The following is a 23172-nucleotide window of genomic DNA, read 5'->3' on the forward strand; positions in this document are numbered from 1 at the left end:
GTCCCTCTTCCTATGGTAATTTTTTCTCCCAACAGCCAGATAATTAAGAGGTGGTATTCGACAGGGTGTCTCACATCCTGCTCCTGAGCCAGCCACTTCGAACAGGCTGTCGCTGTGAACTGCTCTGCTGCACACCGTCCTCATTCAGATAAAGTTTATAACTTCATTTCTTCAGATTCAATCAACCAAATCAAACATTTCCCATGGAAGATTTGATTAAATGTCATTCAGATGTGGCAGAGAAACTTGCAAAATGATCAAAATTGACCAATTCACTCCTCTTGCCTTTGTATGCTAAAGTTATCTTAATAGACCCTAATCAATGGCTATTTTATACTTACGCATAGAAGCGACCCTTCAATGCCCTTCCTTGGGGGACTTTAAAGGGAACTTTGGGGTCAGGCCAGGTCCTTATGTGGTGTTTCCTCCATGGCCAGCTGCGCATTAGTTCACTTTTAGTCTTCAGGGAGTGGGGAACCTTATTGCCTTTGTGATCTGCTTGTGTTACACCCTTTTGTCCCGGGAAACTGAGCCACCCCCTCGTGATCTTGGGAGTCATTTGGAATCTTATCTCCCCAGTCTTGCCTTCGGAGGAATGCTTGGGTTTTGACTGATATCTCATTTGAGATAACTAAGATAATTAAAAGAAGAAAAGCAGTGGACTGAGAAGACATGGGACCCTCCCGTCCCGCTTCACTTGGTCCTATTTTGTTTCCAGTGCCTGGATAATTAATAAATGCTGTTTGATGGATTGTTTCATTTAAGGCAACTAAGAAAACTTGACCTCCTCCAAGGCTTTTGCCTTTAGAGCTCAGGAATATGCAATAGATAAAGGACTGAGAGGGTCATGGGTTTTTAAATGGAAGATTTTTTTCCCCCAAAAAATAATGCTGACTTGTTGAAAATGTCTTTTTCACCTTGAAAAGACACATTTCAATAAAGCTTTTTTAACACTTTGAAATGTTTTCAATGTTTAAAATGAAATCGCTTTCCAGATATCCAGTCTGAACCATGTTCTTCATATTCAAAGGTAAAATAGTTATAAAACAGAATTATTATAAGGCCAGAGAGGAAACGACACATTTCAAACTAATCTAAGCAGATTCAGGATGGACCTTGTCTGAATTTTCTTTCCCTTTTCAGTTTGCATTTCTTTTGTCCAAAGAAATATTTCAGAATCTTCCACGTGCAAAAACATTTCCTCTAATTGCTCAATTGAATTATTTGTAGACAGATCACAACTCCCTTCAATTTATCAGTTCCATGAATGCCTTTTTTTCCACAATCCCTGCCCCATAGCTCGTTCATAGAGCCAATGCTTGTGCTGATTTAATTAGCCATTTAACTCACGTGGCCTGTGAGTGTTTCCTGTTTGCATGGACCCTCACTTAAGCTCAGGATTTGCATATAGCTCCTAATTCTCACTTAGAATTCACCCCTTCCAAAGCCGGTTTTGCCGCTGACCTCCCATGCTGGGATCCGTGTGGGAAGCCGAAGCACTAGGAACATGAACCCAGCTGGAATGAATTTGTTTAAAAAGCTGAGAGGACTTTCACTGAGATTGTTTGGCATTGCTCACCCGGTTCTAATTGCTTTATAAATTTAATGCAGCTAATGGTGGCCACTGGGTGTGGGGCTGGTTGCAGATAAGGGATATAAAGGCAGCCCAGGACCCCAGAGCCTTATCTCTTGGCACAGGGATAATGCTAAGGAGGAAAATAAGGAGCAGGATGGAGACCTCATGGAAGTGGGATTTTAGACTCCTGTGCAGTAAGTTGGTAGCCCAGGTGATGTTCCCAGGAACTACTGTATCCCCAGAGGGTCTGTGGGGTTTGGTAGGTGCTGTGATGGTCCTGCAGAGCCTGTCCACTCCCATAAACCATAAAGGTGGTAAGAAACTTTTTTTTTTGTCTACTCCTCTGTTCACAAGAGCTGGTTATTTAGAGACTAATAGAAAATCAGGGCTGCTAAGAGATCTCAGTTGTGCATCAAAAACTGTTGGGGTTGTTTAGGTTTTTTGACTGAAACCTGTGTGTTTTGTTTCTGTATTAACAGTGGAAAGTTAAGGCTTTGATTCTGTATGACAGTAACTTTGTCATTCTGAAGAGTTAATAAATAAGTTCTGACTCGGTAACCTGTAGTTCTCCTGTTCCCTTGCCAGTAGAAAAAAAATCTGTAAGTATATTAAATCTTTCTCCTGCTGATTACTGCAGGGATTTTTTTTTTTCACTGCAAGGCATATCTGCATTTTACAAGCAGGAATACTATCTAGATAGATATTTCTGATACGCATCAAGGGCTGTAGCTGACAATGTTCCCCTCAATTGACAGTGGCAATGAATATAGGAAAGCACTTTGTCTGCTTCTATGCACATCCCAGAACACTAATTTCTTTGGTCAAATTGGGATCCTGAAGAACAAAATACTAAAGCTGCTTAAGATGAGGCTTAACACCCAATCAACCAAATTCCCTTGTGCCTCCTTACCTGCTCACCCGGCAACATGCTGCAATCTGCTGTTGTACACGGATGGGGCCGCAACGCGCAGAAGAGCCGGGGACTGGGGTAACTCACAAAAACGAAAAGTATATTTGCAAAACATCTTGTCTTGGAGAGTTGCCCGCAGAGTCAGACAATATGTTCAGAGTTGTACAAAGTTTAACTCCTAAAGAAAAGCTCCGGGTACTGGCTGGGTCCAGAGCCTTGGCCGGTGCAAAGGAGGGCTGCTCTGCTCTCGCCCACCTGGGGCCCTGCGTGGGCTCTGCCTTCGGTTCCTCCCGCGCTCCGCTCTCGCTTACTGTAACTAAAGCCCCAGCAGCCAATTTACAAAATTCACTTTGGAGAGCTCTGGCTTTATTTTTAGCTATTAACTGATAGGGCTGTCACCTGAGGAACTGTGTTATGGATCGGCTCAGGGCGGGTTGTGGCGGGCCGTGCGGCCGATGGCTGCACCACGGCAGTCGCAGAGAGCAAAAAGCCTGGCTGTGACTCTGTGTGTCACCGAGAGCAATAAAACCCTATCGAGAAGGAATCGCAAACACCTAATGAGAATCAGATGCAGCATAATATAGGCCATGGGCATGCTCTTATCCAGATGCGCAGGGAATTATGTACATAAACAGAGTATAATTTGGTTTTACTTCTTATTTTTCATCCTCAGCTTCAGAGGGAAATGAGTTAGTTACTGGCAGTGGCGTGTAGGAAAGCTGTTGTTATGTACTCTGCGATTGCTCACAGACAGCTTGGTGTGACGGAGCTTCCCTTGGAGACCGGGCACTTATCTCCACCCAAGGCGGGCTGGAGCAAACATCATGAAGTCCCTTGAGCGAAGTGCCCAGCTCTGGCTGGGAGGGAGAAGGGGGACCCTGCATCTGAGCAGCCTCTGGGGCAGCAGAGGAGAGCTGGGGTCCCTCTGCTGGGGCAGGCAGTGGCGGTGTGTGGCTGCAGGTGCCGCAGCCCACCCTGTCCCGTGGGGCTGTCCCTCGCACAGAAGGTCCCACTGTTGGAACTGTGTCATGGACCGTGTGGCGGAGGTGAAGGCTGGCTTTGCAAGGCAATGCTTGTCTCTTCCTTCGGTGTTGGAGAAAAGGGCTCAGCTCCTCTGAAGCTGTGATTTGGACTGTGTTAGGGCTGGAGGAAGAGGAGGATTCACCTGCCGTGCTTCCCGCTGGGCTGGTTGCCGTGTCTGAGGGTCAGAAGGCTGTAGGGCACCAGGGGGAAATCAGCTTCCCACATGAAGAGAAAGATACTTCTGGCCTCGCCTGCCTCACACTACTTACATTTGTGCATATGACTGCATTTGTTGTGATAAATGCAGAAAACCCTGGACTTAATGTATTCACACTTCAAACGCAGAGGGAAAGGAGGCTGTCAGTCAGCCAAGCAGGGCTGGAAGGCAGATGATCTGGACGTCAAGCCTTGCTTGGCCTTGGTGAGATGTATAAATCTGGGCAAATAACCCCATTCCTTCTTCTTTAAACTGGAAAGAAATCACAGGAAGTCTTTGCTGTTTAAATGAAATATGCCTTGAGCTGCACCTCTGAGTGCAAGGTGCTATAAATGGGACTTATGCTGATGTAATGGACCTGTGTCTCCTCTTCTGAGGCTGCTTGGGGGTTGGCTAACTTGTTTCCAGGGCTGAGATTCCCAGTGTTTGAGAGGGATCAGTCAGACCCTTCTTCATTGCAGAAGGAAAGACACTTCACTTGAGGCCCCGGTAGCAGCGGGACTTGTTTTCTCCATGGATCCAAACCTGTTCAACGACCTCTTTCCTCCCCACCGGGTAGCTGGCTTCACAAAACCCATCCCTGATGCACACCGCAGGGTGGAGGAGATTTGCTTCAAGCCAACTGAGAGCTATGTATCTTCTCATTACCACCAGCCCTAGCTTGCCAGGAAGGCTTTCTACAGCACTGGTACATTGTGATGACGCAGAGCACTCGGTATTGCTTGGCTGCTTGGAGAAAAGGTGATGCTTGGGGCAGATCTGCAGCATTTTCTCCCTGGGCAAGTGCCGTCCTCAAAGATTTGGCCCTCTCTTCCCCTGTATCACCCATGTGTTTTGGTTAGAAATCCTTTCCCTCAAACATAGCTGAGCAAGGATGCAGCCTGTGATCCAGAGACACTGCAGAGTATCCGGGACCCACCACCCTGTTACCCAAAGGGATCTGGGGAGCTCAGCATCCAACAGCATCCAGCTCCAGTACAGCCAGCCCTGCAACGCTGCAAGAGCTGTATAATCGAGAGAGACTTGTGGTAATTACCTACTTACCTGTGCAAACCTGGAGGTTCAGGATTAAGGGCAAGGAAATTATACTCTGGGGATATTTTAACGAGCAGAAAAACCTATACTGTCTCACAAGTCACTTTTTACATTAAAACTTCCTGGGCTTATAATTAGAATTGTAATGTTTTGTGAATGGTGTTTCAGAAACTATGGGGAAAAATGGTTTATTTCCCACCCCTTCACTTTGTTAATCAGTGCTTTCACATTTGTTTTCCAGTGGTTAATAACATAGCACTTATGCCCACACTGTCTCACGGGGGAAGCTTAAATCTACAGGGTGCTTCTGATTACTTATTTTAATATATACATATATAAACTCAGGCAGTTAGTGAACCAGAACTAATGGGAGCGTTTGGCTGTTGGGGAGCGAAGGAGAGGGGGAAGGAAAGGCAGGCGGTGCAGGAGCCGTGGGCTCCGGGGGACTGTCACCCTCCTGGGAGCCAGTCTGACGGGCAGGGTGGCGTGGGGGGAGCTGCCCAGGGCAGGGACTGTCTCCTGCAGAGGGCACGGCACCATGCAAAATACTTAATAAATGACATGATTTAGAGGCAATTAGGCAATTATACCTCTCTGCCCTACTCCTGAGTTCAGTTCACACTCCAAGCTCTCGGGCTGGGGCAGGGGGTGTCACACTGCTCTCTGCAAAGCTAGTTATTTTTGAAAGGGTCCCTCTCACTACACGTTTTTGCCTCTCTTTGCTCTGAGTCGAGGGACAGGAGAGCTGCTGGACGCCTTTTGCCCCTCCTGAGGGCACCCATTTACTCTGCCATTCCGAATAGCAGCAGCTGCAGCCCACGCCCATCAAGCATGGTGTTTTAATGCACAGCACTCCCCATTTTGGGGGTAAATGCATGTGTGATGGTGAGGCTTGGCGTGTGTGAAGAGGCATCCTGCCTTACACCGCTTTTGTGGCACAACACCATCGAAGGAGGCTGCACAGGGAGGAATGAGGTCAGAAATAGCAAGCAAGAGCCAGTATACAGCTTCAGACTGCCTCCTCATTAATCTCATAGTAAAGTAACTTAAAAATAACTATGACCTTCATTCCCCATCCATTTGCTTGAGGTTGTTTAATTGTTGCTGTTCCATGGAAAAGGACCACGGCGTGCATGTGCTGAGTGGTTCTCCAGAGAGCCAGGCTCAACGGGGGAAAGGCTGATGGGGTGTAGACTTTGGAGTTCAGATGACTACTTAGATGGGTGGAAGGTGCCTATCCCAGTTTGGTGGCTTTCAACAGGCAGGAGGGCACATCCTTGGGGCTGGCTGTGCATCCTCTCTTGCTTGATGAAAGCGGGTGTAAGGGAAAGGAGCCCAGCAAGGAGGCAACAGCGCAATGAGCCTGATGGATGCTTGGCTGCAGGAGGAAGCTTGCAACCGCAACAGTGGGTTTCTCAAATCTGGAAGCTGGGTTTTTAAGCCCAGAAGCAGACTTGTTGGTGGAAACATTTGGGGAACAGCTGGTATCAGCTATTGCTGCTCCTCCTTGTCCATGGGGATGGATTGCATTGCTGTAAATTACTGCGTTGGCAGCGGTCCCTGTTCACACCCCATGCCTTGGTAAAATCACAGGCTGGGAATGGAAGATGTGGAGCATCAGTCCTGGCTTTATGCCACCTGGGAGTTGCCTGTGTGAAGGCAATCCTCGGGTACTATTTGGGTGAACTTTCTAGGAGCTTCTTACTGCCTGAGAAGCTTCTTGTGAGGGACAAGCGAATTTTGATCTAGCCCATGCGAGCTGCATATAGCAGAAATCTGGATAGACCCAGAAGGAAAGAAGGGAAATGAGGAAAACAGAAGTTGATGGGCTGAAAACTTAATTAACATGTTGCAAAATTTGACCTGAACTCAGCTCATTCCCTTTCTCTTCTCCTTTGTCACTGTTGGTTTGGATTGGGTTTTGATTTTTAATATTACTGCTCAGAATAAATTTTGCTCCCAAATTAGGAATAAATTATATCAGCTAAATGTCAGGCTAATGTGTTAATTCTGTTGCAATGCAGTGGAAAAAAACATATAACAGAATTCTACCCCCCACACACCATGTACCTTCCTCTGATTCACTCCGTGGCTCAATAGTTTTGCAGCGCTGTGGACTGCAAGTAACCAAATAACAACCTAAAAGTTTTCTCTTTATTGCACCCATCTGCTGCACGAGGATAAGGAGCAGCTTCTTGTGATACATTTAGAATAACACATTTGCTGCTGTGCGTTGCAGTGCAGGGTCCTGGCCCCTTCTCCTCGCTTTCTATGACAAACAAGCAAGAGAATGACAAATAAAGCTGCGGTTGCCTTTGTCGGCTCCAGCTCCTTATGCTGCAGGCTAGATGAAATACCCACACAATCATGGCACCATCCCATATTTATTTAAAAATATTAAACTATTTATAATGGAGAGGTCATCAGCATGCTGCATTCATTAGCAAGGGCTCCAGGGAAGAGACAGCAGTGAGCAAAAAACACAAACAGGCTCTACACAAAAGAAGGAGCAAAGAAGCATCCTTTTGAAATGTCAGCGCTGAGCAGCAATTAAAACCAGGAAGACTTAAAATACAGGGAATTTCAATAGGCTGAGCGCAGCAGCCAGCCCTGGCTGCCAGGGAACCCTTGGTAGGATTCCCATGGATGTAAGAATAGAGGATCAGGTCTGTGCGGCACCGTGAAATGTAAACGGATTTTCTTTATGAAAGGAAGGATAAAATTGCTGCTCATGTAGACAACTGACAGCAGCAAAGGCAGGCGCCCGGCAGGTCGGGGAGGCAGGCAGGGCTGGGTTTATACAAGGGTCGCAGGATGCTGAGCGCCTCGAACCGTGGGGTGGCTGCCAAGCTGCACGCAGGTGAGGCCTCTGCCAGGCACAGGCTGGAAAAACCTCACTTGAGGGGAAGAGGCTGCTTCGATGGGGTTCAGGTTGCTCAGAAACGGCTATTCGACTTTGCAAAGTGCTGCTGGGCCTCGCAGGGCGAGTGGGTGTTAAGAGTTAAATGATAAAAGCAAAGAGTGGGGAAAGTTCTCTCTCTCGGAAAGTGTTTCTGAGCAAATAGGAATTTGTCCAGTAACTATGTTTGAAGTAACTTAATGCCACTGCAGTGGTTTTATAGCTCTTAGTCCCCTTCACTCCATCTCCCACTGCAATCTGTTCGGAAGAGCTCTTACACCTTGTGCAAGTGCCGTCCGGTCCCTGCTGACTTTGCAAGCAGGCAAAAGCTAACTGTGGCACTGAACTCGCATTAGATAATGAATTGGAAGAGGTCAGAAGAGATGAAGAGATGAAAGTTTCATCTTTGGCTTGCCATGCCCTTTCAGAAATTAATTTGCATTGGGCAGTTGCGTGGTACTATTCCTTTTATATTTCCTTTTCTCATCCTTTTTTAAAATAGACATGGATCACATCCAAAACCCAAACTGCTCAGATGGGCTTTGGATCTGTCCTTGGCTCTTTATACTTCCCATTTCCCAGGCTGCCTTCTGAAAATGTGTTTCTAGAGGTTTCTCACTCCAATTTTTCCCTTACCTGCATAGAGGATTTTTTATGTTTTCAGTGACGACAGAGTTGCAGCCCTTGCAAAGTGGCCAAAACAAAACCCAGAGCTGTATTTCCCTTCCTTCTCCACCCCAGTGTCTTCTCCCTCTCTGGTTTCTGCCTTCATTCTTTCTCCTCCTCCTGCCCTGAAACTCCACTGAAAATTTCCCACCTTTTAGGAGTCCCTGCAGACACAGAGGGAATGATCCTTAATTCCCAAATTCCATCCTACTGCTGGGCTCTGGGCATTTTATTTTAATGTGTAATTTTACAGGAATTCCTACGGGGACTTTTCACATCCATATTTCCTTGTAGCACTCCTGCTGAATCATCTAGGAACTGAAACTTGCTTGGCTGGAGAGCAAGCTGTTTTTATAAATTATCGACATGCTGAAATTGGCCCTTGTCCAAAGCAAGCCTTCGACTTTGCTAATATGCCCGGACCCTGATCCCTGTTGTATTGTGGAGGACAAAGACCACTCTTCTCCAGCGGTAAGGCTGGATGTGGGACCTAGTGACACACAGAGGAGGTGGAAACTGGGAACACGTATGCCAGGAACAGCGTTATAGCCAGCATATTAGAAATGCAGAGACAACTCTGTTGCTCCAGATGTTGTCTCCAAAGAGTCATCGGGGAGAAATAGCTCCCAAGAGCAGGCATGAGTAATTCACTGCGGGTCATCGTCTGATGGCTCCGTTCTCCCCGTTTTGGTCCTCTGCTGGGTAGTGGACTGTGTCTGTCACGGTACAACACAATTCTGTTTCCATGGATCCGGATCTTCAACTAAAAGCTCATTTGATGCAAGTCAGGAGTGTTAAGACTTAGTTCTACAGCAATAAAAACGAAATGAGCCTAGCAGCAAAATGGTGTGGAAGGATGTACGGGAGATACAATGTCCATCCATACATGGCGCTGTGTGGACGGACATCTTGCACAGGGTTTTGCTAAGTGGTCCTAGGATTGTGGAAAGCCTCCATGACCTCATGCTGAGGACTGGGAGTAGAGCTGTCCCTGCTGCGTGGTGGGAGCAATATCCTGATTTATCCCCACTGCGGTGGCTGCTGGTGACGGGTCTGGCAATCTGCTGTTGGCAGAACGCTTTGCAGTGGACACTTTGACCTCCGCTGGGCAGAGCAGGAAGGTGGAGCTGCTTCCTCTTCGAGCCTGCCTGCCAGAGACATGATTCAGATTTTACAGCTAATTGACTGCACTGATCTTGCTGCCAGAAAGGGATAATATTCAATGAGTCGCTTGTCTTTCAGTTGCTGCTGTCCAAGACCCTGCATGCACCTTATAAAACCAGTCCTGTGACTGGTCCTGGAGGTCCAGGTTCTCCCACGCCCTCCCCTTCTCATTTTACCTGCTGCTCTGCGTAACCCTCTGTGCCCTGCAGGCACTCCCCTACCTGGGGAGGAGGTGGTGGCTATTTACCAAGTGACCCAGAGTCAAGATGGGATTTTTTGCCATTTCCCCATATCTGCTTCTCATTAAAGCCCTGCTTCACAGAGCCGGGGGTTGCTCCACGCGAGGATAATGAATGTGATGGAAATTAATGCTATCGGCCCCTGGTAGCAGGAGGAGCTTGACTGGAAGCCAACCGAAACTCGCTGTGGGCACTGGCTCGGAACACCATCAGCCCACAGCCCCGTTGTGCTGGGTGCTGTATGTTTTTATGGACAGCCCTGAGCTCACAGCTGGAGGACATGATGAGATAAGAAGCCCACGTGGCAGATTAAAGCCGATCAGCCTGTTGCCGAACACGAAACAAGGAAGGAAGCTTGTAAATACCACACCAAGGAGGCTGACGTGTGCCGTGGGGACGGGCTGGCGGCCGTACAAGCCCGAGCGCTGCCACTCGCTGCTTGGTCTGCTCATCTGCCACCCAACTGGAGTTTGTGTGTTAACACTTCTTCCCAAAGCTGGCTCCCAGCTGAGCCGGCTTTCATCTCTGCGCCGCACTGGAGAGCGATACCGGGCTGGAGCACGAACAAGCAGAGAGCCGACAGCTCCCGGATCTGGCCCATCATACTTCTGTGATGATGCTAGGAAAATAGAGAGCGAACAATGCTGTAGGAATAACTTAGCCCACATACGCTGTTCCCATAATGTTTGCTCAGTCCCCGACTAATTTAGCACACACAGGACGGGCTGGCAGATTATGCAGCAAGACATGCTAATTCGGGCCTGCGGTTCATGTGAAAGAATGATGAGACGGGCTGGGAGACAATGCGAGCTAATATTAGGACGCCAGGCAGGGAGTCGGGAATCCTAATCCCGACTGCCACTGACCTGCTCCCAGGCCCCGAGTTCCTCTTTGGAGCTGCTTGGAGAAACGGAGCATCTCCCTTCGTGTTTGGCTGAGTTAGCCCTGGGAGCCATTTATCCCAGCCAAGGCTTCTGGCTGTTATTATATATAAATAGTAATGATGATCCTAATCTTTCCATAGGGGGTATGGCACTGCAGGGGTAGCGCCTCACATCCAAGATGCTGCTTTTGTTGGACCAAGCCCGTACGTGCAGTAGACGCTGCTTTAGCATAAAGATGCTCTTGTGGGACGAACAAGCGGTAAGCTGATCAGGGATGTTTCTGTGAAGATACAGCATCAGACACCGCCGAGAATGCTTCTGCTTCAGTGCTTCAAAAAGCAAGAAGGGGTTTGTATATCTTCTAAATCACCGAGTGATATCTTGTGGTGTGTTAATTGGCTCTGCTTCTGAGAACATTTATGTGTGTGCTGAGCCTTACACATGTGGCTTGTCTGATGCCTGTAAATTACTCTTATGAGCAAAGCGAAGCCAGTCCCCAGATGGCTGCAGGATCGGGGCCGTGCTGTGTGTTGCTGCCTTGTCTGTCGTGGCTTTTGCCAGAATTATAATTATGATCCAGAGAGGGACCTCCCAGCTACTTCTCACTGTTGAAGGAAGAGCGCATCGGTACCGCTCCAGAGGAACTCCTTTCCAAAACCTCAGCTTGTCCCATCATCATGCCTTATTGCTACTTATTAGTATATTTCTTTTAATCTGATTGAGGATACTTGGGCAATTTTTTTTTTTGCAAGGATGAAATCAATTCTCTATCATAGAAATCTTTTCCCCATTTAGGGTTTTTACTGGGTGGGAAGGGATTTCTGCTGTTTATTCTGTATGCAGAATTGCTGTCAATACTCTGTGCTTCAGTTCTTCACTTTTGAAGAAAAAAACCTGCATAGTGGAGCTGGTGGACAAGACACTGCACTGACTCAATCCCGTGTGCCAGTTAGTTTTGGGAAACTGAGTCTTTGTGGTTAGTTTTATTTTCGAACCAAATCATGAGATTGACACCTTTAATTAGCTCCACACAAGCCGTTTGAACCAGGCTGTGCTATGGGGAGAGGTGAGTTTTTCCAAGCTTTTTCTTCCTGCTTTTTTTTTTTCCTATATTTAAGCCAACAGACTCAAATACACATCCATCACAAGGGACTATCAACTTACTCAACACGCGGCATCTTTGAAAGGTTCAGACTTTGCCTCTTCTTTATGGCGCCATAAAGACTTATAGCAGAAGTCTTTCCCAATTTAGCTGTCTCCTGCTAGTTTTCAGGAGTTTTAGGAGGGAAGAATAGCAAGCTTTATGCATTGAAGATACATAGAGAAAATAGAGAGGAGATACAGAGTGTGAGACAAGAGAGGTGGTACTGTGTAGAAAGCGGGGGAAGGACGGGGAGTGGTATCTCCATTAGTCTCAGAAGAGCTGGTGGTGGAGTTTGAGGATGCGATGTGGCTCTCCATGTGTCTGCAGAGGGAAGGAGGAGGGTAACAAAGGAGGAGAAAAGGAGACTCTCGGGGTCTGAAGTGAGTTTAGGTGAGTGTTGGTGCCTTGGATAGTTGAGTCGAGCACAAATGTGAGCCCTTTTCCTTTTTGAGCAGCAGAAGCAGAAAGTGGGGAGGTTTATCAGCTGAAACAGATGCACTGGGATAGCTTATCTTAGCAGGGCAGAGCTATTGTCTACTGAAAAGTCTCTGGTAACTCGTGTGGAACCATTAAAATAGCAAAAGAAAAATTCCTAGGGAAGAATGTGACTTAGTATCTACCAGAATAAGGGCAGGAACTTGCTCCTTCTGTGACTAGATCAGAGTCAAGAAAGACTAGAAAAGTAAAGACTTTTTCAAATTTTTTTTCTCCTTTTTGGAAATAGTAGTTGGAAATGCTCCTGTGTGTACCACACCTCCACTCCTACAAAATCTGCCTAAAATTCATAAAAGTCAAAACGTGTGGCAGGCTCAGCTTCCCTTGCAAAGCCAATCTGATCCTTGCTGTAACCAACAGGCTGTACCCTCTCCCCTCCGCTCCTGACTTCTCGGGCGCTTTCCAAGGCTGGGAGCAGCCTGACTCCCTCCTTGCCAAAAAGCCGCACCCACAGCAATCCTATCCTGGAATAGCAACAGCTTCTGCAGGGAAGAAACGTCTGAAAAAAACCCTAATAAACTCAGGGAGCACAAATGCTAATGATTTTTAATTGTGTAGGATTTTTTGGTTTGTTTTTTTTTTTTTTTTTTTAAGAATCTCTCTTCTTATAATGGCTGTTGGTTTCACGCTATCTGTAAGACACCTCGAGGCCAGCATCCCTGGGAAGGGCGCACCTGCTGCCAGGCCATCGCTCTGCGCCCTTGTGCTTCTACCCAATGAGCTCAACAACATCCCAATATCCCCGGCCTGTTGTGTGTTATTTAAGCCATAGGATGTGACAGACCATGTTTTATGGAGCCATTACTTTATGTTGGGGGTGACTTTAACCGCCCAAGAATTATATTAATGGCCCTATAAAATACACCCCAGAGTGTCTTAATATGGTTATGAGATTGATCTTCAGCTTTATATTCCACCGTGTGTGATGATATTGGAATAACTTGTAGAGGAAGGTGACACAAGGGATGCAGTAAGGGGTGAGTTTCTTTTTCTTCTTAGCATCTTGTGGTCACAGATTCACTCTGGGGAGCGAGCCATGGGATGGGACCCAGCCACCCTGCTGCGGGAGGCTGGAGATGTCCCATGCAAGGTGCTGCCGTTGGGGATGGAGCTTGCTGGCCCAACTCTGCAAACAACCTCAGGCAGTACCTGTCCGCGCTGGCTGCTCTGTGGCTCCAGCCAGAACTGCTTGTGGCCTGACACTTGGGAGGTTTTCTACAAACGCAGGGTTCAAGCGGTATCTGGAGTTGAGTCAGTAGTTGAAGCGTTTGCCAGAGCCAGGACTCAAAGCAGCGTCATCCTGGCTCCTCCTTGCTACCAGAGGGCGGTACCAGCTTCTCCAGAAACGCTGGATGCCACACAAAAAATTCTTCCCTGATCAAAGTTAGGTGGGATTACTATGAATAACAATTCCTGTTTGGCAAATACAGCAATACGTGGTTTTCCCACTGGCAGATGCTGGAAGAGTGAGTGTACCAACAGGAAACCTCAATGTCTGAAAGGCTGGGCCATGTTTAAAGTCTCTTTTCCTCCCAAGATCCACATACTCAGGCTTGCAAAACCTTGAGGCCTGTGATCAAAGTATTGAGGGTTTGGGTTTTAGCTGGAAATTCAGAATAAATTCTGTATTAAATAATCTGTACTTCTGTTTGTAGCCTTAATCATTGTCATCTTTTTTTTTTTTTACACTCTCTGATGGGGGCACAGGGCTCTGTACTGCCAGAAACCCACACCGTTCTCAGACACTAGACAAGTTTGGGTTTTTTTTATCCCAAAACAAGTAAAACTGTGGTTTTCTCTAGTTTTAGTATGAAATTTGAGAGAATTATTTGATGCTTGGGGGAGCTTTGACCCATTTTAAAATCCAGGACACAGCATGAAATTTCAGAGGTGCTTATGAGACTGAGACCGCGGGTCGATATCCTATTTGAAAGAAGCATTTTAGCGGCTGTTGTGTGTTTGCAGTGAGGCCCAAAGCGTGCAGGGTTCCTTCTGAAGGAGGAAGAAAACACCAGCCCACCAATCCCAAGAGATTACAGGCGGCTGACGGATGGGTCACCAAACCACGGTGACTGCAGAGAACAGAGCAAGGGAATTGGGCCCTGCTGAAAGCTCTGAGCTGGCCTGAACCTGGCTCAACCAGGGCTGTCCTGGGCTGTGAGCTGTCGAGAGCGTGCCATCCCCGGTGAGATGGTGCTGGACCAGCCGCTGCAGGTGATACAGGATGGCTGCAGCCAGCTGTGCTCGGACAAGGGACGTGCCCGAGCTTCTCCCTGCCCAGAGTTAATGTTCAGCTGTTCCACAGGTGCCCTGAGAAGCTTCATTAATGAATGTTCATAAAGTGCTCAGAGACCCTTGCAAAAAGGAGGGTATTGTTATTAGAACTGCAGTTAGAGGTGAAGACGGTCTGTTAATCATTAAGTCACTTCCCTGCAAAGGCAGGACCACCCTCCCCTGGGAGAGAGGCCACGCTGCGCCGCTGAAATGCAAAGACAGGTTTTTGTATGGTATAACAACCTGATTATTTATCGGGCTGGCGTCAGGGACTCTTCTGGGCAGGAGCAGCCCTGCCATGGGTCACGGGTGCCGCACTGTTAATGGCTGAGCAAGGGCTTCCTTTAATAGAGGTGGCTGGAGCAGCGATGTCCCAAAATCGTCTTGTTGCCGCAGTAAGCTGCTGGGCAGCCGCAGGGTCAGGAATGAAGATGATGAAAAATCTGGGCTATACGTGAGCTGTCACAAGTGACGCCAATTTCCAGCATCCAGAGCTATCCTGGCTAACGGCTTGACCGACTGGTCCTTACTGGATGCAACCAGGAGATAAAATGGTAAGAAGCTGGTCATGGAGGAAAACTGAAGGGAAAGTCTTGAAGTCAAGAGAAAGTTCTGGCTGAGGTTTGCGGGTTTTGTTAATTACCAGCAACGACAATTTTTGGGAACACAAGTGGCCCAGACATGAGTACAGCGTTAGGATTACGACCGGAACAGCTCACACTTGCGTTAGTGTTGCAGTGTTTGTAAGCAAACAGAAAACGGCCCTTAGAAATCTGTCGTCTCATAAATCTTACTAGCAAAATTGTTTTTCTAAATGGTGTTTTTCAAAAATTTTTCCGTGAGGCATGAGTAGTTCTGTAAAATCTATTCACGGCAGCCACAGCTCATGTGATACTCACATGGATCCCAGATGAATTTTAGCCTAGCAGGGCTGTCACATAACACATCCTGCAAACCGATGGTGATGAAAATACGTCACACCCAGCTCTCAGCTGTGAACAAGAGTCTCCGCGCACTGTGAGCTCGCGCGGGTGACACAACTATCAGCTGGCGTGCAGATGAGATGGGAACCCTTCCCCGCTAGCCATGCTGCCGCTCCTCGGGGTTCACGGGCCTCCTGAGCACTTATTCCTCTCATCACTGGCACAGTTTTTACTGGTCAAGGCACAGTAAAAAGCATGCTGTGATCCTAAAAGTGACAAATTGGGTAGCTGGTCGCAGAGCCAGTGAAAGCAGACGTAAGGCAGTTACTGCTGCTCAAACATGAGGGATGAGCACAGCTTTAAGTGTGAAAATGAAGTATTAAAGTTCCAAATGGAAAGAAACCTCTTGGAGAGATGGAAGAAAACAAGGGCTAGACACAGCAGGTAATTTGAATTTCATGAGTCCGTTTGCCCTTCATACCCAGGAAGGCAGGCTCTGCCCCGCTCCTTGGAAGGGGCTCAGGTTCTTATTCCAACTCTCTGAGCACCGGCAATCCCATCTGCTTCCCTGGGCAGAGGTGCCCGAGGCACAGGGGAGGGAGCTGACTCACTGCTGTGCTGCCTGACATTGGACAAAGCGTTCCCGTTCCCTTGCCTGGAGGTGGCCATGCCACTCGGGCCAGGACGGTGGCTTCTGCGGCTGCTGGGCAGCGCCCGCAGCGATGGGGATTTTAGGAAATAGCCATATGAAAGGTCTCAGCTGGGGGGAAAGGAGTGATGGGGATGCAGGGTGTGGGGCAGGACAGGCTCCCCTATTTCACCTAGGACAGAGGTAAGGGCACCCTGTCACCCCTCTTAGGTCTGTGAGCTAAGCCCGGCTGAGCAGTTCAGCCAGCACCGGGGGACAATAGGCTGAGCTCCATCCCCAGCTACCGCATGCAGGCTCCCCGAGCCTGCCGGCTCTCCTGCATCGCCCATCATTTCGGTACACGCATGGCTTGAAAGATGTGAGACAAGAGCGCAATGTAGACGGCAGCAAAAGTCTGCGGGCTGTGCTGGCACAGCGCGCGTTGGGGCAGCGCAGGAAGGGAACCCAGGCGCTTTGTTTCCCTGTGTCACTTCTCAGTCCCGATTAGCAGCAAAATAGGGCGCACACACATCTGACAACTGAATTCCTTGCTGGAAGGGGTTCGGTCATGCATAAGACTGCTCAAAATGAGCCCTGGCTTTCAGGTTTGGAAGCACGGAGCATGACCTGGAAGGGACAGCTGGTATGTGAGCACTTACTTATTTTCCCCTTTTGAGTTTTGCACCAGTTCTGGGTAACTTTGAAGAGTTGCAGCCAAGGGCAAACAAATGGATGCGCTTCCCTTTCCCCGCCGGACAGACCTTGCTGTAGGTCTGTCCAGCTTCTAAACAATTACATGGGGAAAATAACATGTGAGAATGTAATTAACATTGCAAATTCAAGCACTAAAATATTGAGAAGTGGTGAACTAAGGACACGAGCGTAGCTTTCACTCAGGCTTATGTGCAAGCGCTTTGATACCATTTTAATGACGGGCTTGTGCAAGTTTTTCCTGAGGACTTGTAACTTCATCGCATCCTCTCCTGTAACAACCCCTTGGAAAGTGCAGGTGAGCAGTGATCCTGGAGGTTTGCAACTTGGAAAAATCCTCGAAATCCTCCAGGGAAAGCAAAGGATCGCCATCCCTCTTCCCCTGCAACACGAGCATCTCCAGGGGCTGAACTTCCCAGCGGAGCCGTGTGCGGGGAACCCTCCCCGAGCCCCTCCCCGGAGGTGAACGATTCCCGCTGCGGGGTTTCACGCGGGCACCGACTTTTCCCTTTGGAAAAGTTCTCCGTGGGCGCAGAGTCGGGGCGCGCACCGGCACCGCGGCCGCGGAGTAGAGGGGGCCGGGGAGGGCCGGGGGCCGGCCCAGGGTGGCCGCTCAGCTCCGCTCCGCTCCGTGCCGGGGGCGGGACGCGGGGAGCGGCGGGGGCCGGGGCGGGGCGGGGCGGGCTGGGCCAGGGCGCCTGCGCCGGGCGGCGCGGAGCGGAGCGGAGCGCGGCGGAGCGGGACGGACCCGAGGGGAACAAAACAAACGGGGCTTTGTAGCGCCTGAAAGGCGCCGCCTCCGCGCCCCGCGCAGCGAAACAAAACAGCAGCGCGGGAAGGCGAGGAAGAGCCGGATTTGCTTTTTCAGCGCTTTTTTTTTTATTTATTTTTTTTTTTTTTTAAATAAGACGGGAGAGGGACGGCGGGGGGCGGGCGCGCGCCCTCCGCGGGCGCGGAGCCATGTGGGCCCCGCGAGGCGCCGGCGGGGATGGCCTGAGGGGCCGGCGGCGGGTCGGTCTATGAGGCGGCGGGTCGGCGCCCCCTGCGCACCTGCTTACCGCGCTCCCGCGGGCGCGGAGGGCCGCGCAGCACCATGTCGCGGGTCGTCCAGAAGAAGAACCACTGGGCCAGCCGAGTGCGGCAGTGCTCGCTCACCCGCGGGCCCGGCGGGCAGCTGGGCTTCGCCCTGCTCGGCGGCGCGGAGCACGGCGAGTTTCCTTACGCGGGCGCGGTGGTGGGGGACGGCGAGGCGGCGCTGAGCGAGGGGGAGCTGCTGCTGGAGGTGCAGGGGGTCCGCGTCTCCGGGCTGCCGCTCTACGACGTGCTGGAGGTGATCCGGAGCTGCAAGGACCCCATCGTGGTGAAAGCCGTCCGACAAGGTGCGAGCGGGGCCGCGGAGGGACGGGACGGGACGCGGGGGACCCGCTCCGCGCTGCCCGCCGGGGTGGTAGAGAACCCCTCTCGTGGTGCTGGGTGGCCAAGGGCGAGTGCTGTATAGAAGGGAGAGGCGAGCGTTAGCCCTTCGGGGCGGCACAGGACCCCGCAGGAGTCACGCGCTGCGTGTGGCGGTGCACCCCCGTTTGCACGCGCTCGTGTGCGCGCCTTTACCGCGGGCACCGTCTCACCCTGACTCGGCCCGGGGCCTCCCCGCAGTTTCCTGGCCCGCGTTAAGCACAGCGAGCAATTGCGTGAGACTTTTCCCCTAAGGCACGGCAGAGCCTCCAGTGCTCCCTGCGTGGGCACCCACGGGTGTTGGGGGGGAGGGGGAGAAGCCCCGTGGCCGGGGCTGACCCCTGGAGCGGCCAAGGCAGACCCGCAGCTGGGGGAATGTGGGAGAAATTCCCTCCTCCAGCAGCTGAGCATCCTTTCCAGCGCTGCTGGGTGATGACTGGAGTCTTGTTCAAAAAGTGCGGCATGTGATTGTGGGCTGCCTGCCTGGGGATGGGAAAAGCTGTGACCCTCCTGCCAGGGCAGTTCCCCTCTCTGGCTGAAAGTCAGCTCGGATTTGCTTTTTTTTTTTTCCCCCCCCCTCTTTGTTTGCCCTCACCTAGAGCAAACCAGCCCTGCAGTGCACAGGTGAAGGCACACACAGGTAGTTCTCCCGTTTGGCCAGGGAAGAGGATCGGAAGAATCCTCCCATGCGAGATTTTTTTTTTTAAAAAAAAAAAAAGCTACTTCACATCCGTGTACACGCAACAGTTGCTCAACAGGTTAGTGTAACAGGCCTGGCTAATGGGCTTGTGATTTCCAGGGCAGCACTTGCGTTTAGTGCAAGGAGACTATTACTGTTGCGGCTGAGGATGGTCAGGTGGGCCGGATGAGCAGGACTGCGGCCGGGCACACACAGAGGTGTGCGGGGTGGAGAGGTGCCCCTGGGTCAGCTCCAAGTGGAGGAAGGAAGGGAAGCTTTCTTCGGATCGCCCAAGAGATTCCTTAGAGAAAAGTTTATTTGTTGTCCAGATGCGTGTGCATCCCGAAGTTGAGGGTTTTGCTGTGGCTGGTGGTTTTTTTCAGTACTTGGTTCAACCTAGCTGGTTGCTGAGGACAAAATTTATGGTCTGCTGGCAGGACCATCACCTGAAGTCTTGTCCCTAGCCTCGCTGATGAGCAGAGCCCAAAGGCTGCAGGCACTTGGTTCACAGCCATCCTTCAAACCTCCGGAGCAGATCACAGCGATGGGGTGTCGGAGCTGAGCTGTGCTGCGCAATCCTCCCCTGCCACCTGCTCCCCTTTCTGGGGCGATGCCAGCTCAAAACCGCCCTGGAGCTGATGAACCGAAGCATGGCTAGTTATTTCCTAGAGTCAGTACAAATACTCCAGCAAACAGTGTCAAACTCCCAACAAAACCAGTTTCCTTTAAACAAATGTGTATTTTCCCTGTTGTGTTTTCTCGGCTTTGCTGGGAAGTGGGGAGGGAAACTGAGCCTGCTGGTTTCCCTGCCCAGGCAGGAGGGGGAGAAAAGCAAAGAGAAAAGTATGAGGAAACTAGGCAGGGTTGGTTTTTTGTTTGGGTTTTTTTTTTTTTTTTTGCATAGTGATTGTTTTAGCAGAAGTGTTAAAGTACAGCTTCTGATGTTGCAACGTGATCAGTGTCAGTGGATGGAGGAAGGTACTTAAAAAAGCACCTTCCCAACCCAGCAGTTTGTGATTAAACTTTTTGTTATTTTGGAAACACTTTTTAGTATAAATAAAAACATGTCACAGGAACACACCAGAAATGACAGAATTTGGTGGTAAGTGTGTCTCGGCTCCAGGATCTGGTGAAAAGAAGGGGCAGAGAGCTGAGTTTTGGCACACTGATTGGGTTTTCTCCCAACTCCCTGGAAGCTGGGAGAAAAAGGTTCAAAAGCCTGCCTGGAATCAGGGCAGGCACTCGAACATTGGACCATCCTCATCCAGAGGTCAAAACCAAGCCCCGGGTTACTGTGGGATTGTAGTTTCCCTCCCCTCCCCTTGCCCCCACCCCGCCCCCCTTTTTTTTTTTTTAAGGCTTTATTAGACTGGAATGTCAAACTGAAAAACATATATTTTTTTAAAAATCATTAAATATTTTTGTGGTCTGGAAAGCAGCTCCCTGTGCCTGTCAATGAGAGCCTGGCATCTGCACGCTGTTCTGCGCAGAGCGGGGAACTCCCTCGTGGATCGGGATCATAAGCGTAGAAAAGGAGAGTGTTTTAATTAAAATGCAGTACTTCTATGTTGATTAAAAATCTCATTACGGGGATGGCAACTGTCATTTAACAGGAGGTGCGTAGCACTAGAGCAGACAGCGAAGGAGTGTGAAGATAAGATTGTAAACACATTTTTAACTATGATTCTCCTCCTCTTCCCAGTTCTTAGTGCCTAATCGACGGGCGCTGAAGTGCTAGGGCAATATTAGCCTGGAAATGTGTATGTTTTATTGCCTTGTGTATTTTGTATGACATTTACAAGGCTGGAAAAACAGGAAATTTACTATAAATAAGTCAGTCATCTGCAAGCACGAACAGAGAAAATAACTGTTCTGACCTTGCATGCGGTGGAAGAGAAGGGACTAGGATGTGAAACATAGGTGGAATAGGTTATGCATGGCCTTTATCATTAAATTAGGGTTTAAAGACTTACAGGCCCACATGCAGTAATTTTTCTTGCTTTTGTGAGTCATGAGTTTGACTAGGTTCCCACAAAGCACAAAGAGGGGGAATCTATATGAATTCTTTTAATTGGAATAACAGTAATTAATACTGCTCGTATGGGATTTCTTGGTCCTTCCCTTACCCCGTGAGAAAGAGTGAGGAAAGCTAAAAAACTTTTATGAAGCTTTTCCTTTCTTTTCTCCATATTGCTCCCTTTTTTGGTATTATACTTGAGGAAAAAAAATACACCACTATAGTTGCCTGGTTTTTGGGGAGAGAGAGGGAGAATCTGCTGCCATGTATCTTAGTAACTTTCAGAACTGTCAAATGTGTGAAAAAAAGCTCAGTTAACATGTAGTGCTTTTATGACTGACTGTTTCCATCTTACATCTGTGCCTAAATTCTGATGAAATTGGCAATTAACTCCCATGGAGTTAATAAATGCAGTTTTATTATTACTTGGTCTGTAAGTATAGAATTAATAGATTGGATTATAGGAGCAATGGTCACGTATGCTTGTGTAAAGCTTGCGTTGCCTTAACACAATGATTTCTCGGCTGTATTGTGAATATTGTGGCTTCCTTGAATACACTTTATGTTTTCCAAAATAGCTCACTTGGATAAATCAATAATAAAATCGGCACACTCTTCTTATGTATCCCGAACAAAAGTTTGTCATGCTGTTCTTCACAGGGGAAGAATTAAGGCTGTACCTATAACAAATTAAAGTATTTTAAGGCAAGGGGTGTGGGTTTTCTTTCCCCCTCAGTGAGAGATGGACACATTCAGAGAGATTTCAGATTGTGGCCATTTATTTATTTATTTATTTTTCTCCTTGGTTAGATGACCTGTGCCAAATTGTACCAAGCCAGATGCTTGGTATGGGAAAGTGTCGAAGCTATTATGTTTGTACGCTTATTTTTAAATTGTTTTTTAGTTTTCTGTCCAATGTTTTACTTCCCTAAAAAGTCTTGGGATCCCAAGCTCTGAATGACCAATCACTTTGAAACCAGAAGGTGTTGAGGTCAGTTTATGCAATTAATAATTAATTAATAATTTTCATAGTACTTTGCAGCTGGGATGGTCTCATGGCAGGGAGGAGTGGTGAGCTGTGAGGTGGGTTTTTGTTTGTTGTTTTTTTTTGTTTTTTTTTTTTTTTTATCCCTACACAGGGTTAATGGGAGCAGGCGTGATCCCAAACAGAAACAGTCACTGTTTACCCAGCGCTATCAGCTGCAGTTGTTTCTTTTCAAACATTAACTTGACCCGAAGATAAATTCTGAAACACGGTGCAGGGGCTCAATGCTTCAATGTCAGGCTGGCATTTGCTGTAGGAGGAGATCATGACATGTTGAAATCGGTTACGTGTACTAGTCTGAACCAAACCAGCTTCTTTCCAAAAGTTTGCCTGAGCTGGTATTTGGACCTTTTCCTTTTACTTTCTTGAGAGAGCGGGTGAGGGAATTGCTGTCTTGGATATTTTTTTTTTTGTAGACCACTTTAAAAAAAAAAAAAAAAGACATTGTTTCATCTGTAAATTTCTGTGTGTTCAGTAGTTTAGCAAACACCAGGAAGCAGAGTGTGGCTTTGTTAGTGGGTAACGCCGAACATCCCACGCTGAGGGATGCTGGTGCCTGGCATTGCAGAGGGGCAAAGGGAGCGCGGCTGCACGAATCCCTCCCTGAGATGTAGCAGAGCTTTAACCTGCGGGCAGCTGCCTCCATTGGGCCAGAGAAGGGAAAAGCTGCTTAGAGACCGAGCCCTTGCTTTTCCTAGGAGTTTACTTCCACAGCTTCACGCACGAGCTCCAAAAAGCGTTTTCCTTTGGTCTTCACGTAGTGCCGGTCACTTGCGCAGTGAATTCGCTTAAGTCGTTTTTCCATTTGGCCTAAATTCTTTTGGGACCCAAGTGGATTTGAAGTGGAGTGAAAGATTCACCATGCAAAACCCTGAGAGACGTTCATGCGTTCTAGATTTCTAAAGGCCCGTTTTCAATGCCGACCCTGAGCGTTGTGCAGGGCTGGTCACTACTGAAACGTAAAATAAAAAAAGGCAGGATCTCTCTTTCGCATCGCTTCTAATATATTTTGCTACAAATCAGTAGTCTTTCTTTAAAGCAGCATTTAGTAGTTGTGAAATGTGTGTGTCTGTGTATTAAAATACTGCTGTGAGGAAGACCTTAGCTTTACTATGCCTGAATTTACAGTGTGGTACTTGGCAGGATTTAGAGGTGAATCCCGCCTGTGGCAAACCAGTCATCCATCCTCTC

General features: G+C 48.6%; 1 protein-coding gene across 20 annotated transcripts in view; it reads left to right on the plus strand.

Moving 5' to 3' along the window:
- Window positions 1-17511: 17511 nt before the first annotated feature.
- MAGI1 (membrane associated guanylate kinase, WW and PDZ domain containing 1) overlaps window positions 17512-23172 on the plus strand; it is a 363811-nt gene continuing 358150 nt past the window's right edge. For 11 of the 20 annotated variants that reach the window (XM_063348496.1, XM_063348500.1, XM_063348486.1 and 8 more), the window contains exon 1: window positions 17513-18167. In XM_063348496.1, the coding sequence (XP_063204566.1) occupies window positions 17882-18167 (286 nt within the window). In that variant the 5' untranslated portion in view covers window positions 17513-17881. Of the gene's footprint in view, window positions 18168-23172 lie in introns of all 20 variants that reach the window. The other 9 variants (XM_063348493.1, XM_063348507.1, XM_063348495.1 and 6 more) reach the window with 2 other exon arrangements.

Source organism: Chroicocephalus ridibundus, chromosome 10 (assembly GCF_963924245.1).
Source record: "Chroicocephalus ridibundus chromosome 10, bChrRid1.1, whole genome shotgun sequence".
NCBI classification, from domain to species: Eukaryota; Metazoa; Chordata; class Aves; order Charadriiformes; family Laridae; genus Chroicocephalus; species Chroicocephalus ridibundus.